Genomic DNA, 16985 nt, shown 5'->3' with positions numbered 1-16985 from the left:
TTTTTGTTCTTGAATTCAAGCCATATGGTCTCATTTGATGATCCTTCTAACATATCATCCCTCCTCACAGCTGTACTTATTTCCCAGCTCCTTTTTTACCCTCCTCTCTATCCCGTGAAAACCGTGTAACCTGGAATTTTGAGCTGCCATACCTGCCCTTCTTTCAGCCATGTCTCAGAAATAGCAAAATATACTTCCAAGTGTCAATCGGTACTCTCAGCTCATCTGCCTTATTCCCTATTCTCCTTGAATTGTACCATTTAGCGCTGCCAAAATTCCTTGTTGTCTATTTTCTAACCCTTGTTTCCTCTGTCTTTCAAAGTCACTTCCTACTTTTTTGCTTTCCAATTCCAGCTTTGCTTCTCTCCCTACTGAATCTATTTTTAGGTTCCCATCCCTCTGCCAAGCTAGTTTAAACCCTCCTCAACAGAACCAGCAAACCCACCCTCCATGAGGATATTTGTACTGGCTCTATTGAGGTGCAACCCATCCGGCTTGTACAGGTCCCACCTCCCCCAGAAACAGTCCCAATGCCTCAGGAATCTAAAGCCCTCCCTCCTGCACCATTCTTCCATCCACATATTCATCTGTCCTATCCTCCTATTTCTGTACTCACTAGCACATGGTACCAGGAGTAATCCGGAGATTACTACCTTTAAGGTCCTGCTTTTTAATCTCTCTCCTAGCTCCCTAAAATCTGCCTGCAGGACCTCAACCCTCTTTCTACCTATGTTATTGGTACCGATATGGACCATGACTTCTGGCTGTTCACCCTCTCCCCCCAGAATGCCCTGGAGCCACTCGGTGACATCCTGGTACCAGGGAGCCAACATACCATCCTGGAGTCACGTCTGCAGCCACAGAAATACCTGTCTGCTTCCCTAACTATTGACTCCCCTACCACTATTGCTCTTCCACTTTTTTTCCTCCCCCCGCTGTACAGCTGAGCCACCCATGGTGCCATGGACTTGGCTCTGTCTTTACTCCCCAAAGGAACCAGCAGTCAGAACAGAATACTGGTTGGAGAACGAGATGAACTCAGGGGACTCCTGCACTACCTGCCTGGTCCACCTCTTCTGTCTGGCAGTCACCCATTCCCTCTCTGCCTGCCCACTCTTAAGATGCCGTGTGGCCCCCCTCTAAAAACATACTATCCACAAAGTTCTCAGCCTCGCTGATGCAGTGCAGTAACGCCAGCGGCTGCTCAAGCACCGAAACCCGGAGCCTAGGTTGCTGTAGCTGGTAACACTTCCTGCACAAGTGGGCATCCAGGCTACGCAAAGCATCCGGAACTTCCCACATGGCACAGCATGTGCACTCCATGGGACTGAGCTGCCCTGCTATAAGTTATTTGATTATGAACTAAACGGTGAACTATGAACCATTTGTCTATGAAATAAACTTAAAACTAAAAGACAAAAAACACTCATCAGCTACTCACCAATCAGCTGTTTCTCTTGAGGGCATAAGCAGGGATGTCATCTGGAGGAGCTGGCTGCAGTGGCGCAAACCTTTCAATGATCTCAGTAGATCACGCAACGCAAAACCACACTCAATCTCAACTTGCTGTGCCACCACTCTGCCTTCCCTACTCTAATCCTGCACATCCTTACTCACACCAACTTACCTTGCACCTCCACCATCCCTCTCTCTCCCTCTATCTATCTACATTATCAGTTCCACATTTCACTAGCCACTCCTCACACTCACCATCATCATTGTCCAATCATACCAACGAACAACACACAAGGGTAGGCACTTGGGTCCTTTAGCCAATGTTCATGTATAGTTAATGTTGATGTGTTGTCAAACATTGAAATCTCTATTTTCAGGACTTTGTGTTCCTGGATAGATTTTTGAGCACCTTTGGAAGTGGCTTAGTGAGTTGTAGTGAATGGTGAGACATAAGGGTACCCCCCACAATGATGACGAGTGTGAAAGCAATGGGCTGGACATTGCAGACATTTATGGAGCTGGTGTGGGTTGGTGCCAACCTGGCCTATCATGTGACAGTCAGGATGTATAGCGTGAATTGAAGTAAATAGAAACATAGAAACATAGAAAATAGGTGCAGGAGTAGGCCATTCGGCCCTTCGAGCCTGCACCACCATTCAATAAGATCATGGCTGATCATTCCCTCGGTACCCCTTTCCTGCTTTCTCTCCATGCCCCTTGTTCCCTTTAGCCGTAAGGGCCATTTCTAACTCCTTCTTGAAAATATCCAATGAACTGGCATCAACAACTCTCTGCGGTAGGAATTACACAGGTTAACAACTCTCTGAGTGAAGACGTTTCTCCTCATCTCAGTCCTACATGGCCTACCCCTTATCCTAAGACGATGTCCCCTGGTTCCAGACTTCCCCATCATCGGAAACATTCTTCCCGCATCTAACCTGTCCAGTCCCGACAGAATCTTGTAAGTTTCTATGAGATCCCCTCTCATCCTTCTAAACTCCACTGTATAAAAGCCCAATTGATCCAGTCTCTCCTCATTTGTCAGTCCCGCCATCCCGGGAATCAGTCTGGTCAACCTTCGCTGCACTCCCTCAATAACAAGTTCGTCCTTCCTCAGATTAGGAGACCAAAACTGAACACAATATTCCAGGTGAGACCTCACCAAGGCCCTGTACAATTGCAGTAAGACCTCCCTGCTCCTATACTCAAATCCCATAGCTATGAAGGCCAACATACCATTTGCCTTCTTCACCGCCTGCTGTACCTGCATGCCAACTTTCAATGACTGATGAAACTTGACACCCAGGTCTCGTTGCACCTCCCCCTTTCCTAATCTGCCGCCATTCAGATAATATTCTGCCTTTGTGTTTTTGCCCCCAAAGTGGGTAACCTCACATTTATCCACATTATACTGCATCTGCCATGCATTTGCCCACTCACCTAACCTGTCCAAGTCACCCTGGAGCCTTTTAGCGTCCTCCTCACAGCTCACACCGCCAGTTTAGTGTCATCTGCAAACTTGGAGTTATTACACTCATTTCCTTCATTTAAATCAGTGATGTATATCGTAAAGAGCTGGGGTCCCAGCACTGAGCCCTGCGGCACTCCACGAGTCACTGCCTGCCATTCTGAAAAGGACCTGTTTATCCCGACTCTACTTCCTGTCTGCCAACGAGTTCTCTATCCATGTCAGTACATTACCCCCAATACCATGTGCTTTGATTTTGCACACCAATCTCTTGTGTGGGATCTTGTCAAAAGCCTTGATTCTCCCTTGTGCACTCTACTAGTTACATCCTCAAAAAATTCCAGAAGATTTGTCAAGCATGATTTCCCTTTCATAAATCCATGCTGACTTGGACCGATCCTGTCACTGCTTTCCAAATGCGCTGCTATTTCATCTTTAATAATTGATTCCAACATTTTCCCTGCTACTGATGTCAGACTAACCAGTCTATAATTCCCCGTTTTCTCTCTCCCTCCTTTTTTAAACAGTGGTGTTACATTAGCTACCCTCCAGTCCTTAGGAACTGATCCTGTGTCGATAGACTGTTGGAAAATTATCACCAATGCAGCTACTATTTCTATGGCCACTTCCTTAAGTACTCTGGGATGCAGACTATCAGGCCCCGGGGATTTATCGGCCTTCAATCCCATCAATTTTTCTAACACAATTTCCTGACTAATACAGATTTCCTTCAGTTCCTCCTTCTCGCTAGACTCTCGGTCCCCTAGTATTTCAGGAAGGTTATTTGTGTCTTCCTTCGTGAAAACAGAACCAAAGTATTTGTTTAACTGGTCTGCCATTTCTTTGTTCCCCATTATAAATTCACCTGAATCTGACTGCAAGGGACCTACGTTTGTCTTCACTAATCTTTTTCTCTTCACATATCTATAGAAGCTTTTGCAGTCAGTTTTTCTGTTCCCAGCAAGCTTCCTCTCATACTCTATTTTCCCCCTCCTAATTAAACCCTTTGTCCTCCTCTGCTGTATTACAAAATTCTCCGAGTCCGCAGGTTTGCCGCTTTTTCTGGCCAATTTATATGCCTCTTCCTTGGATTTAACACTATCCTTAATTTCCCCTGTTAGCCACGGTTGAGCCACCTTCCCCGTTTTAAATTTTACTCCAGACAGGGATGTACAATTGTTGAAGTTCATCTATGCGATCTTTAAATGTTTGCCATTGCCTATCCACCGTCAACTCTTTAATTATCACTCGCCAGTCTGTTCTAGCCAATTCACTTCTCATACCATCGAAGTTACCTTTCCCCAAGTTCAGGACCCTAGTCTCTGAATTAACTGTGTCACTTTCCATCTTAATAAAGAATTCTACCATATTATGGTCACTCTTCCCCAAGGGGCCTCACACAACAAGATTGTTAATTAGTCCTTTCTCATTACACATCACCCAGTCTAGGATGGCCAGCCCTCTAGTTGGTTCCTCGACATATTGGTCTAGAAAACCATCCCTAATACACTCCAGGAAATCCTCCTCCACCGCATTGCTACCAGTTTGGTGAGCCCAGTCAATATGTAGATTAAAGTCGCCTGTGATAACTGCTGCACCTTTATTGCACGCATCCTAAATTTCTTGTTTGATGCTGTCCCCATCCGCATTACTACTGTTTGGTAGTCTGTACACAGCTCCCACTAGCGTTTTCTGCTCTTTGGTATTCCGTAGCTCCACCCATACAGATTCCACATCGTCCAAGCTCATGTCTTTCCTTAATATTGCATTAATTTCCTCTTTAACCAGCAACGCCACCCACCTCCTTTTCCTTTCTGTCTATCCTTCCTTAATGTTGAATACCCCTGGATGTTGAGTTCCCAACCTTGGTCACCCTGGAGCAATGTCTCCGTGATGCCAATTACATCATATCTGTTAACTGCTATCTGCACAGTTAATTTGTCCATCTTATTCCGAATACTCCTCGCATTGAGGCACAGAGCCTTCAGGCTTGTCTTTTTAACACCCTTTGCCCCTTTAAAAAGTAGGACCTCAAAAGTAGTAATCTCGGGATTGCTACCAGTGCCACGTGATAGTCAGAGTAGGAATCGCAGGATAGCGCAGATGAATACGTGGCTTGAGCAGTGGTGCAGCAGGGAGGGATTCAAATTCCTGGGGCATTGGGACCGGTTCTGGGGGAGGTGGGACCAGTACAAACCGGACGGTCTGCACCTGGGCAGGACCGGAACCAATGTTCTAGGGGGAGTGTTTGCTAGTGCTGTTGGGGAGGATTTAAACTAATATGGCAGGGGGATGGGAACCAATGCAGGGAGACAGAGGGAAACAAAAAGGAGGCAAAAGCAAAAGACAGAAAGGAGATGAGGAAAAGTGGAGGGCGGAGAAACCCAAGGCAAAGAACAAAAAGGGCCACTGTACAGCAAAATTCTAAAAGGACAAAGGGTGTTAAAAAAACAAGCCTGAAGGCTTTGTGTCTTAATGCAAGGAGTATCCGCAATAAGGTGGATGAATTAATTGTGCAAATAGATGTTAATAAATATGATGTGATTGGGATTACGGAGATGTGGCTCCAGGATGATCAGGGCTGGGAACTCAACATTCAGGGGTATTCAACATTCAGGAAGGATAGAATAAAAGGAAAAGGAGGTGGGGTAGCATTGTTGGTTAAAGAGGAGATTAATGCAATAGTTAGGAAAGACATTAGCTTGGATGATGTGGAATCTATATGGGTAGAGCTGCAGAACACCAAAGGGCAAAAAACGTTAGTAGGAGTTGTGTACAGACCTCCAAACAGTAATAGGGATGTTGGGGAGGGCATCAAACAGGAAATTAGGGGTGCATGCAATAAAGGTGTAGCAGTTATAATGGGTGACTTTAATATGCACATAGATTGGGCTAGCCAAACTGGAAGCAATACGGTGGAGGAGGATTTCCTGAAGTGCATAAGGGATGGTTTTCTTGACCAATATGTTGAGGAACCAACTAGGGGGGAGGCCATCTTAGACTGGGTGTTGTGTAATGAGAGAGGATTAATTAGCAATCTCATTGTGCGAGGCCCCTTGGGGAAGAGTGACCATAATATGGTGGAATTCTGCATTAGGATGGAGAATGAAACAGTAAATTCAGAGACCATGGTCCAGAACTTAAAGAAGGGTAACTTTGAAGGTATGAGGCGTGAATTGGCTAGGATAGATTGGCGAATGATACTTAGGGGGTTGACTGTGGATGGGCAATGGCAGACATTTAGAGACCGCATGGATGAATTACAACAATTGTACATTCCTGTCTGGCGTAAAAATAAAAAAGGGAAGGTGGCTCAACCGTGGCTATCTAGGGAAATCAGGGATAGTATTAAAGCCAAGGAAGTGGCATACAAATTGGCCAGAAATAGCAGCGAACCTGGGGACTGGGAGAAATTTAGAACTCAGCAAAGGAGGACAAAGGGTTTGATTAGGGCAGGGAAAATGGAGTACGAGAAGAAGCTTGCAGGGAACATTAAGGTGGATTGCAAAAGTTTCTATAGGTATGTAAAGAGAAAAAGGTTAGTAAAGACAAACGTAGGTCCCCTGCAGTCAGAATCAGGGGAAGTCATAACGGGGAACAAAGAAATGGCAGACCAATTGAACAAGTACTTTGGTTCGGTATTCACTAAGGAGGATACAAACAACCTTCCGGATATAAAAGGGATCAGAGGGTCTAGTAAGGAGGGGGAACTGAGGGAAATCTTTATTAGTCGGGAAATTGTGTTGGGGAAATTGATGGGATTGAAGGCCGATAAATCCCCAGGGCCTGATGGTCTGTATCCCAGAGTACTTAAGGAGGTGGCCTTGGAAATAGCGGATGCATTGACAGTCATTTTCCAACATTCCATTGACTCTGGATCAGTTCCTATGGAGTGGAGGGTAGCCAATGTAACCCCACTTTTTAAAAAAGGAGGGAGAGAGAAAACAGGGAATTATAGACCGGTCAGCCTGACCTCAGTAGTGGGTAAAATGATGGAATCAATTATTAAGGATGTCATAGCAGTGCATCTGGAAAATGGTGACATGATAGATCCAAGTCAGCATGGATTTGTGAAAGGGAAATCATGCTTGACAAATCTTCTGGAATTTTTTGAGGATGTTTCCAGTAAAGTGGACAAAGGAGAACCAGTTGATGTGGTATATTTGGACTTTCAGAAGGCTTTCGACAAGGTCCCACACAAGAGATTAATGTGCAAAGTTAAAGCACATGGGATTGGGGGTAGTGTGCTGACGTGGATTGAGAACTGGTTGTCAGACAGGAAGCAAAGAGTAGGAGTAAACGGGTACTTTTCAGAATGGCAGGCAGTGACTAGTGGGGTGCAGCAAGGTTCTGTGCTGGGGCCCCAGCTATTTACATTGTACATTAATGATTTAGACGAGGGGATTAAATGTAGTATCTCCAAATTTGCGGATGACACTAAGTTGGGTGGCAGTGTGAGCTGCGAGGAGGATGCTATTGGGCTGCAGAGTGACTTGGATAGGTTAGGTGAGTGGGCAAATGCATGGCAGATGAAGTATAATGTGGATAAATGTGAGGTTATCCACTTTGGTGGTAAAAACAGAGAGACAGACTATTATCTGAATGGTGACAGATTAGGAAAAGGGAAGGTGCAACGAGACCTGGGTGTCATGGTACATCAGTCATTGAAGGTTAGCATGCAGGTACAGCAGGCGGTTAAGAAAGCAAATGGCATGTTGGCCTTCATAGCGAGGGGATTTGAATACAGGGGCAGGGAGGTGTTGCTACAGTTATACAGGGCCTTGGTGAGGCCACACCTGGAGTATTGTGTACAGTTTTGGTCTCCTAACTTGAGGAAGGACATTCTTGCTATTGAGGGAGTGCAGCGAAGATTCACCAGACTGATTCCCGGGATGGCGGGACTGACCTATCAAGAAAGACTGGATCAACTGGGCTTGTATTCACTGGAGTTCAGAAGAATGAGAGGGGACCTCATAGAAACGTTTAAAATTCTGACGGGTTTAGACAGGTTAGATGCAGGAAGAATGTTCCCAATGTTGGGGAAGTCCAGAACCAGGGGTCACAGTCTGAGGATAAGGGGTAAGCCATTTAGGACCGAGATGAGGAGAAACTTCTTCACCCAGAGAGTGGTGAACCTGTGGAATTCTCTACCACAGAAAGTAGTTGAGGCCAATTCACTAAATATATTCAAAAGGGAGTTAGATGAAGTCCTTACTACTCGGGGGATCAAGGGTTATGGCGAGAAAGCAGGAAGAGGGTACTGAAGTTTCATGTTCAGCCATGAACTCATTGAATGGCGGTGCAGGCTAGAAGGGCTGAATGGCCTGCTCCTGCACCTATTTTCTATGTTTCTATGTTTCTATGTTTAGCATTTTGCTGTAATGTGGTCCTTTTTGCTTTTTGCCTTGGGTTTCTCTGCCCTCCACTTTTACTTTTCTTCTTTGTATCTTTTGCTTCTGCCCCCATTCTACTTCCCTCTGTCTCCCTGCATAGGTTCCCATCCCCCTGCCATATTAGTTTAACCCTTCCCCAACAGCACGAGCAAACATTCCGCCAAGGACATTGGTTCTGGTCCTGCTCAGGTGCAGACTGTCCGGTTTGTACTGGTCCCACCTCCCCCAGAACCGGTTCGAATGTCCCAGGAATTTGAATCCCTCCCTTCTGCACCACTCCTCAAGCCATGTATTCATCTGAGCTATCCTGCGATTCCTATTCTGACAAGCACGTGGCACTGGTAGCAATCCTGAGATTACTATGTTTGAGGTCCTACTTTTTAATTTCGCTTCCAGCTCCCTAAATTCGTCTTGTAGAACCTCATCCTGTTTTTTACCTATATCGTTGGTACCTATATGCACCATGACAACTGGCTGTTTACCCTCCCCCTTCAAAATGTCCTGCACCCATTCCGAGATATCCTTGATCCTTGCACCAGGCAGGCAACATACCATCCTGGAGTCTCGGTTGCGGCCGCAGAAACGTCTATCTATTCCCCTTACAATAGAATCCCCTATCATTATAGCTCTCCCACTCTTTTTCCTGCCCTCCTGTGCAGTTGAGCCACTCACGGTGCCATGGACTTGGCTGCTGCTGTCCTCCCCTGATGAGTCATCCCCCTCAACAGTATCCAAAGCTGTGTATCTGTTTTGCCAGTGGATGAGCCCTCTGGTTACAGGTAAATACCTGTAAACAAGGTATTTACAGGTTTACATATATAACAACACTCCCCGCAAAGTCAATAGTGTAACTATTTACAAGGTGAGTCGATCTGGGGCCTTTCTTTCCCTGGTTGATCGTCTCGGTGCAAATGCTGGTTTTGGTGAGTCATTTGTTGGGCCCTCGCTGGGCAGCTGGCCTTGCTGCGGGTGATGGGTTGTGCTTCGTGGTCAACCGCTCTGTCGATTGCCACTGGTGTTGGGGGGTCTAATGTGGGTAGCTCTTGATAGTCCGTGAATCTGAGTTTGGTTTGGCCCAAGTGTTTCCTGTAGATGAGTCTATTTGAAAGTTTGACCGAAAACAATCTACTCCCCTCTTTGGCCACGACAGTGCCGGGTAGCCACCTGGGACTATGTTCACAGTTCAACACAAATACAGGATCATTAATTTCAATTTCGTGTGACACATTTGCGCTATCATGATATGTACTTTGTTGAAGCCGCCTGCTCTCTACCTGTTCGTGTAGATCGGGTGGACCAATGAGATCCTTGTCTTTAGTGCCCTTTTCCTGAGCGATTCCATTAACATCTTGTTGGTGCTGCGGGGGTGATCATCGTTTCCATTCATGCCGAATCAAAGGATACATTTGCAAGGGCTGTGGAACAATGGGACACCTCCAATGACTGTGCAGGCGAGCTGATAAGCCTGTCAAACCTGCAAACAACCAGGTTGCAGAGGAGGATCATGATGAAACAGAGCCTCAGATAGAGGAAGCAGAGGTACATGGGATACACACATTCACCACAAATTGTCCACCGATAATGCTGAATGTTGAACTCAATGGACTCCCGGTGTCAATGGAGCTGGACACGGGCACAAGCCAGTCCATCATGGGCAAAAAGACTTTTGAAAGACTGTAGTGCAACATGGCCTGAAGGCCAGTCTTAACTCCAATTCACACGAAACTAAGAACTTACACTAAAGAACTAATCCCTGTAATCGGCAGTGCTACCGTAAAGGTCCCCTATGATGGAGTGGTGCACAAGCTACCACTCTGGGTGGTACCTGGCGATGGTCCCACGCTGCTCGGCAGGAGCTGGCTGGGAAAGATACGCCGGAACTGGGACGACATCCGAGCGCTATCGCCCACTGATGACACTTCGTGTGCCCAGGTATTAAAGAAATTTCCTTCACTTTTCGAACCAGGCATCGGGAAATTCCAAGGAGCAAAAGTGCAGATCCACCTAATTCCGGGGGCGCGACCCATCCATCACATGGTGAGAGCAGTACTGTACATGATGAGAGCAAGGGTAGAGATCGAGCTAGACCGGCTACAAAGAGAGGGCATCATCTCACCGATCGAGTTCAGCGACTGGGCCAGTCCTATTGTCCCAGTCCTCAAGGAAGACGGCACCATCAGAATCTGTGGAGATTACAAAGTAACTATCAATCGTTTCTCCCTGCAGGACCAATACCCATTACCAAAAGCCAACGACCTCTTTGCAACGCTGGCGGGAGGAAAGACGTTCATGTAGCTGGATCTGACTTCAGCCTACATGACGCAGGAACCGGAGGAATCATCGAAGGCCCTCACCTGCATCAGCACACACAAAGGTCTTTTTGTTTATAACAGATGTCCATTTGGAATCCGATCAGCGGCAACAATATTCCAGAGAAACATGGAAAGTTTACTGAAGTCGGTCCCGCACACCGTGGTCTTCCAGGACGACATCTTGGTCACAGGTCGGAACACAGTCGAGCACCTGCAGAACCTGGAGGAGGTTCTTAGTCGACTCAACCGCGTGGGGCTCAGGTTAAAATGCTCGAAGTGCATTTTCCTGGCGCATGAAGTGGAGTTCCTGGAAGGAGGATTGCGGCAGACGGCATCAGGCCCACCAACGCGATGATGGAGGCAATCGAGAACGCACCGAGGCCATAGAACGTGACGGAGCTGCGGTCGTTTCTGGGACTCTTGAACTACTTTGGTAACTTCTTACCGGGTCGCAGCACACTGTTAGAACCACTGCATGTCTTACTACAAAAAGGGGGCGAATGGGTTTGGGGCAAAAGCCAAGAAAATGCCTTTGTAAAAGCGAGAAAATTGTTATGCTGAAACAAATTGTTTGTGTTGTATGATCCATGTAAGCGTTTGGTCCTAGCATGTGATGCGTTGTCATATGGCATCGGGTGTGTATTGCAACAAGCTAATGATTTTGGGAAACTGCAACCGGTTGCTTATGCATCCAGGAGTCTGTCTAAGGCTGAGAGAGCCTACAGCATAGATTGAGAAAGAAGTGTGAGTGTATGTCTATGGGGTAAAGAAAATGCATCCATACCTGTTTGGGCTAAAATTAAAATTGGAAACTGACCATAAGCCACTTATATCCCTGTTTTCCGAGAGTAAAGGGATAAATACCAACGCAACGGCCCGCATCCAGAGATGTGCGCTCACGTTGTCCGCATACAATTACGCCATCCACCACAGGCCAGGCACAGAAAACTGCGCCGATGCTCTCAGTAGGCTGCCATTGCCCACTACGGGGTGGAAATGGCGCAGCCCGCAGATCTAGCCATGGTTATGGAAGCATTTGAGAGTGAGCAATCATCCATCACTGCCCGGCTGATCAAAACCTGGACAAGCCTTATTATCTCTAGTCAAAAGCTGTGTGCTTCACGGGAGTTGGTCCTGTGTCGCACAGATGAAATGTCTATACAGGCAGACGGGTTGTGGTCCCCAAGAAGGGCAGAGACACCTTCATCAATGACCTCCACAGTACCCACCCAGGCATCGTAATGATGAAAGCTATAGCCAGATCCCACGTGTGGTGGCCCGGTATCGATGCGGACTTAGAGTCCTGCATGCACAGATGTAATACATGCTCGCAGTTAAGCAATGCACCCAGGGAGGCGCCACTAAGTTTATGGTCTTGGCCCTCCAAACCGTGGTCTAGGGTACATGTTGACTATTCTTGGGTAAAATGTTCCTTGTGGTTGTAGACACGTACTCCAAGTGGATTGAATATGAGATAATGTCGGCAAGCACGTCCGCTGCCACTACTGAAAGCCTGCGGGCCATGTTTGCCACTCACAGCTTACCCGATGTTCTGGTGAGCGACAACGGGCCATGTTTTACCAGTGCTGAGTTCAAAGAATTCATGACCCGTAACGGGATCAAACATGTCACATCTTCCCCGTTTAAACCAGCGTCCAATGGTCAGGCAGAGAGAGCAGTGCAAACCATCAAGCAAGGCTTGAAGAGGGTAACTGAAGGCTCACTGCAGACTCGCCTATCCCGAGTCTTGCTTAGCTACCGCACGAGACCACACACACTGGGATCCCACCTGCTGAACTGCTCATGAAAAGAGCACTTAAGACAAGGCTCTCGTTAGTTCACCCTGATCTACATGAACAGATCGAGAGCAGGCAGCTTCAACAAAGTGCATACCATGATAGCGCAAATGTGTCACGCGAGATTGAAGTCAATGATCCTGTATTTGTATCAAATTATGGACAATGGCTTCCGGGCACTGTCGTGGCCAAAGAGGGGAGCGGTGTGTTTGGGTCAAACTTTCAAATGACTCATTCATCGGAAACACTTGGACCAAATCGAATTCAGATTCACGGACTACCCTGAGCAACCCACCTTGGACCCTACCTTTTTTGATTCCCCAACATACACACCAGTGGCAACCGACAGCACGGTTGACCACGAAGCAGAATCCATCATCCACAGCAGCCCTGCAGGGCACAACACACCAGGCAGCCCAGCAAGGTCAGCTGCACAGCAGCCCAGCGAGGGCCCAACAAATGATTCAGCAACACCAGCTTTCACACTGAGACGATCAACCAGGGCAAGAAGGGCCCCAGATCGACTCGCATTGTAAATAGTTACCCTATTGACTTTGGGGGGGAATGTTGTTATATATGTGGACTTGTATTTACTCTGTACAGCCACCAGAGGGCTCATTACCCGGAGTCCCAAGGGATCCCATAGGATGGAGAGGCTCTCTGGAGACCTGCAATAAAAGACTAAGGTCACACTTTACTTTGAGCTCACAGTGTTCAGTCTGACTCTTTCTCCATACACTACAAAATACATGGATGACGGCTTCAGCAGCGTATGAGCTGAGGCAAGGGCAGAGACGGGCGACGTTACGGAGGTGGAAATAGGCAGTGTTATGATGCAGATATGTGGTTGAAAGTTCATTTCAGGGACAAATATGACATTTCAGGAGGACATAGGCAGATTGATAAAATGAGCAGACACATGGCAGATAACATTTAATGCAGAGAACTGATACATTTTGGTAGGAAAAATTAGGAGAGGCAATATGAACTAAATAGTGCAATTTTAAAGAGGGTAAAGCAACAGTGAGACCTGCAGGTATATGTACACAAATCTTTTAAGGTGGCAGGACTAGTTGAGAAGGCTGTTAAAAAGCATGCTGCGATCCATGGCTTTATTAACAGAGGAATAGAGTACCAAAAGCAAGAAACTTATGCTAAACCTTTATTAAACATCGCTTAGGCCTCAGCTGGAGTATTGTGTTCACTTCTGGGCACCAAACTTTATGAAGGATGTCAAAGCCTTGGAGAGGGTGCAACAGAGATTTACAAGGATGTTACCATTGATGAGAAACGTCAGATATGCGGAGAGCATAGAGAAGCTAGGGTTGTTCTCCTTAGAGCAACTCATCAGATAATAAAGCAGCCCGTGTCCACATACAGCAAGATCTGGACAACATTCAGGCTTGAACTGATAAGTGGCAAGTAACATTCATGCCACACAAGTGCCAGGCAATGACAAGAAGTCTAACCACCTTCCCTTGATATTCAATGGCTTAACCATTGCCGAATCCACCACCGCCAACATCCTTGTGGTCACCATTGATTAGAAACTTAACTGTTTCAGCTACTTAAATACTGTGGCTGCAGAGCTGGTCAGAAGCTGGATATTCTGCAATGATTGACTCACCTCCTGACACCCCAAAGCCTTTCCACTATTTAAAAAACACAAGTCACGGGTGTGATAGTATACTCTCCACTTGCTTGGATGAGTGCAGCTCCAACTACATTCAAGAAGCTCAACATCATCCAGGACAAATCAGCCCGCTTGACTGACACCCCATCCACTACCTTAAACATTCACTCCCTTCACCACTGGCGCACTGTGGCTGCAGTGTGTACCATCTACAAGATGCACTGCAGCAACTCATCAAGACTTCTTCAACAGCATCTCCCAAACCCATGACCTCCACCACCTAGAAGGACAAGGGCAGCAGGCGCATGGGAACGTCACCTCCTCCAAGTTCCCCTCCAAGTCACACACCATCCTGACTTGGAAATATATTGCCGTTCTTTCATCGTCGCTGAGTTAAATCCTGGAACTCCCTCCCTAACAGTACTGTGAGATTACCTTCACCACATGGACTGCAGCAATTCAAGAAAGCGGCTCACTACCACCTTCTCAAGAGCAATTAGGAATGGGCAATAAATGCCATGAATCAATAAAAAAAGAGGTTAGTGAAGATTTGATAGAGATGTTCTGATAGCTTAAATAAGTAGAAACTTTCCAGTGCAGAAGGGTCGGTAACCAGAGAACACCAATTTAAGGTGATTGGCAAAAGAACCAGAGGTGACATGAGGAAACATTTTTTTACATAACAAGTTGTTGTGATCTGAAGTTCATCTGGTTAGGCCTCAGCTAGAGTATTGTGTCCAATTCTGGGCACCAGAAGATGCAGAGGAGATTTACTAAAATGATGCCATGAATGAGGGGTTTCAGTTATCTGGAGGGGCTAGGGGCTAGGGGAGAGAAATTGGGCAACTTTGCGCCTCCCGTTCGCTCCCCCAGGGGACGCTAATGGGGCACAAATGAATTTGCGACCGGGCCCGTTGAGAACAGCGCCTCACACTAAATTCCGTGGGGGTTTTGTGGTCCAACGATGCTGATGTCATCACCGCGTGCAGCGCCCTAGAACAAAAATTGGCCCACGCCCCCTGGTTTAGCGCCTGGCACTGACAACGACAGCTTCAACAGTTGGGTTTCAGTCGGATCTCAGCTGTAGGAGCACTATTTAAAGGCGCCAGCATCCGGTGAAGTTTTAGTCGACCAATGATGTTTCCTTCTTAGTTTCAAATAGCAAAGAGGCATTTCAACCAATTTGAGCGATTTGCAGTTGAAGTTGGCTCTTAAAGATTAGTGACTTTCATTAAGGGAAGATTTGAAACTCCAACATTTATATTGTTTCATGGGGGTGTGCTGGCACTGAACCTCACGCTCCAGCGTCACCGTCAAAGGCAACTGAGGCACAGAGAAAGACTGCAAAATGTGGCCAGAGGGAGGAGGGCCAACAAGGCCAGAGAGAGGAGGGCCAACAAGGCTCTCAACAGGAGGCCTTACCCTTCTAGGTTATTCCGGCAGCAGTTCTACATCAATTTCATTTGAGGAACAGTGCTCAAAGGCTGCGCTTCAGCAAGGATGTGGTCACAGAGCTCTGCCAACTCCTGCAACCAGATCAGGGTGAGAACTGCCCTCTCAGTGACAGTCAAAGGTCACCAATGCGCTCAATTTCTACATCAGTGGAACCTTCCAGTGTGCAACAGGAGACATCTCCAACATCTTCCAGTTTGCTGTCCATTGCTGCATCCGTGAGGTCACAGATGCTCTCTACAGAAGGAGGAGGGATTACATAGTGTCAGCTGTGGTTCATTGGGCAGCACATTTGCCTGTGAGTCAGAAGGTTGTGGATTCAAGTCCCACTCCAGGAACTTGAGCATGTAAATCTAGGCTGGCAGTCCAGTGCCGTGCTGAGCGAGTGCTGCATTGTTGGAGGTGCCGTCTTTTCGATGAGATGAGATGTTAAACCGAGGCCCCGTCTTGCGCTCTCAGGTAGACGTAAAAGATCCCATGGCACTATTTCAAAGAAGAGCAGGGGAGTTATCCCTGGTGTCCTAGTCAATATTTATCCCTCAATCAACATAATGAAAACATTATCTGGTCATTATCACATTGCTATTTGTGGGAGTTTGCTGTGCGCAAATTGGCTGCCACGTTTCCCACATTACAACAGTGACTACACTCCAAAAGTACTTCATTGGCTGTAAATGCATTGAAACGTCTGGTGGTCGTGAAAGGTGCTCTATATATCCAAGTCCTTCTTTTCCTTTAACATTTCCTTCCCCATGACCAAAGAGAAGCAGCTGGAGCGTTTATTTGGCTTCCCCATGGTGCAGGGTGTCAGTGACTGCACTCACGTCACTTTGCGGGCACCGCGTAACAATCCTGAGGTATTCTGTAACCACAAAGGTTACCCCTCACCCACTTTGTTCAAGGCGCCAGCCCACACTTGGTAACCTCATAGGATCTTAACCCTGGTAGCAACACAAGCATCACTTTATAGTATGTATAGCTTAAATATCATCTGAAGACTGAATGCTTGCAGTCTCTGTCCAGCCAATCAAGGCAAGAGGAGTATGATTGTAACTGATCCTCCAAATTTCTCTTGCTCCATGTAGAAAAGCAATTGATGTCCACTCGACTGATGCCTGCATTTACCCTAATTTTGTGAAGCTTTTGGCCTGTAGGATATTTTGGAGTGAGCTTGTATTCTAGCACTCTGTAATACATTGAACATATTACCGTTGCATCTGTCTGCCCATTTAATAGCCTTTATAGAATTCAGAATAAAGCTCGTCATTGGCTTATGAGACCTTAAATTCAAATTTAGTTAATGCTATAGCTTTAGTTTACATAATTTTTGTATTTTACTTAGGAAGAAGTGGTGTTAACTACTGAAGAGGAGGCCATCAAATTATATCTGATTGAAGATGAACCATTACCACTAGAGGTGCTTGATAATATTGTTCCAAAGTGGTGGAATGAAGAACCATTCAAGTGAGTTTAATT

General features: G+C 46.5%; 1 protein-coding gene across 4 annotated transcripts in view; it reads left to right on the top strand.

Annotated features, from left to right (window-relative positions):
• ak9 (adenylate kinase 9) overlaps positions 1-16985 on the top strand; it is a 702269-nt gene that overhangs the window by 449804 nt on the left and 235480 nt on the right. For all 4 annotated transcript variants that reach the window (XM_070885675.1, XM_070885673.1, XM_070885672.1 and 1 more), the window contains one exon: positions 16852-16973. In XM_070885675.1, the coding sequence (XP_070741776.1) occupies positions 16852-16973 (122 nt within the window). The remainder of the gene's footprint in view (positions 1-16851; positions 16974-16985) is intronic.

This window comes from Pristiophorus japonicus, chromosome 7 (assembly GCF_044704955.1).
Source record: "Pristiophorus japonicus isolate sPriJap1 chromosome 7, sPriJap1.hap1, whole genome shotgun sequence".
Lineage (NCBI taxonomy): Eukaryota > Metazoa > Chordata > Chondrichthyes > Pristiophoridae > Pristiophorus > Pristiophorus japonicus.
This window is presented reverse-complemented; position numbering and strand designations above follow the sequence as displayed.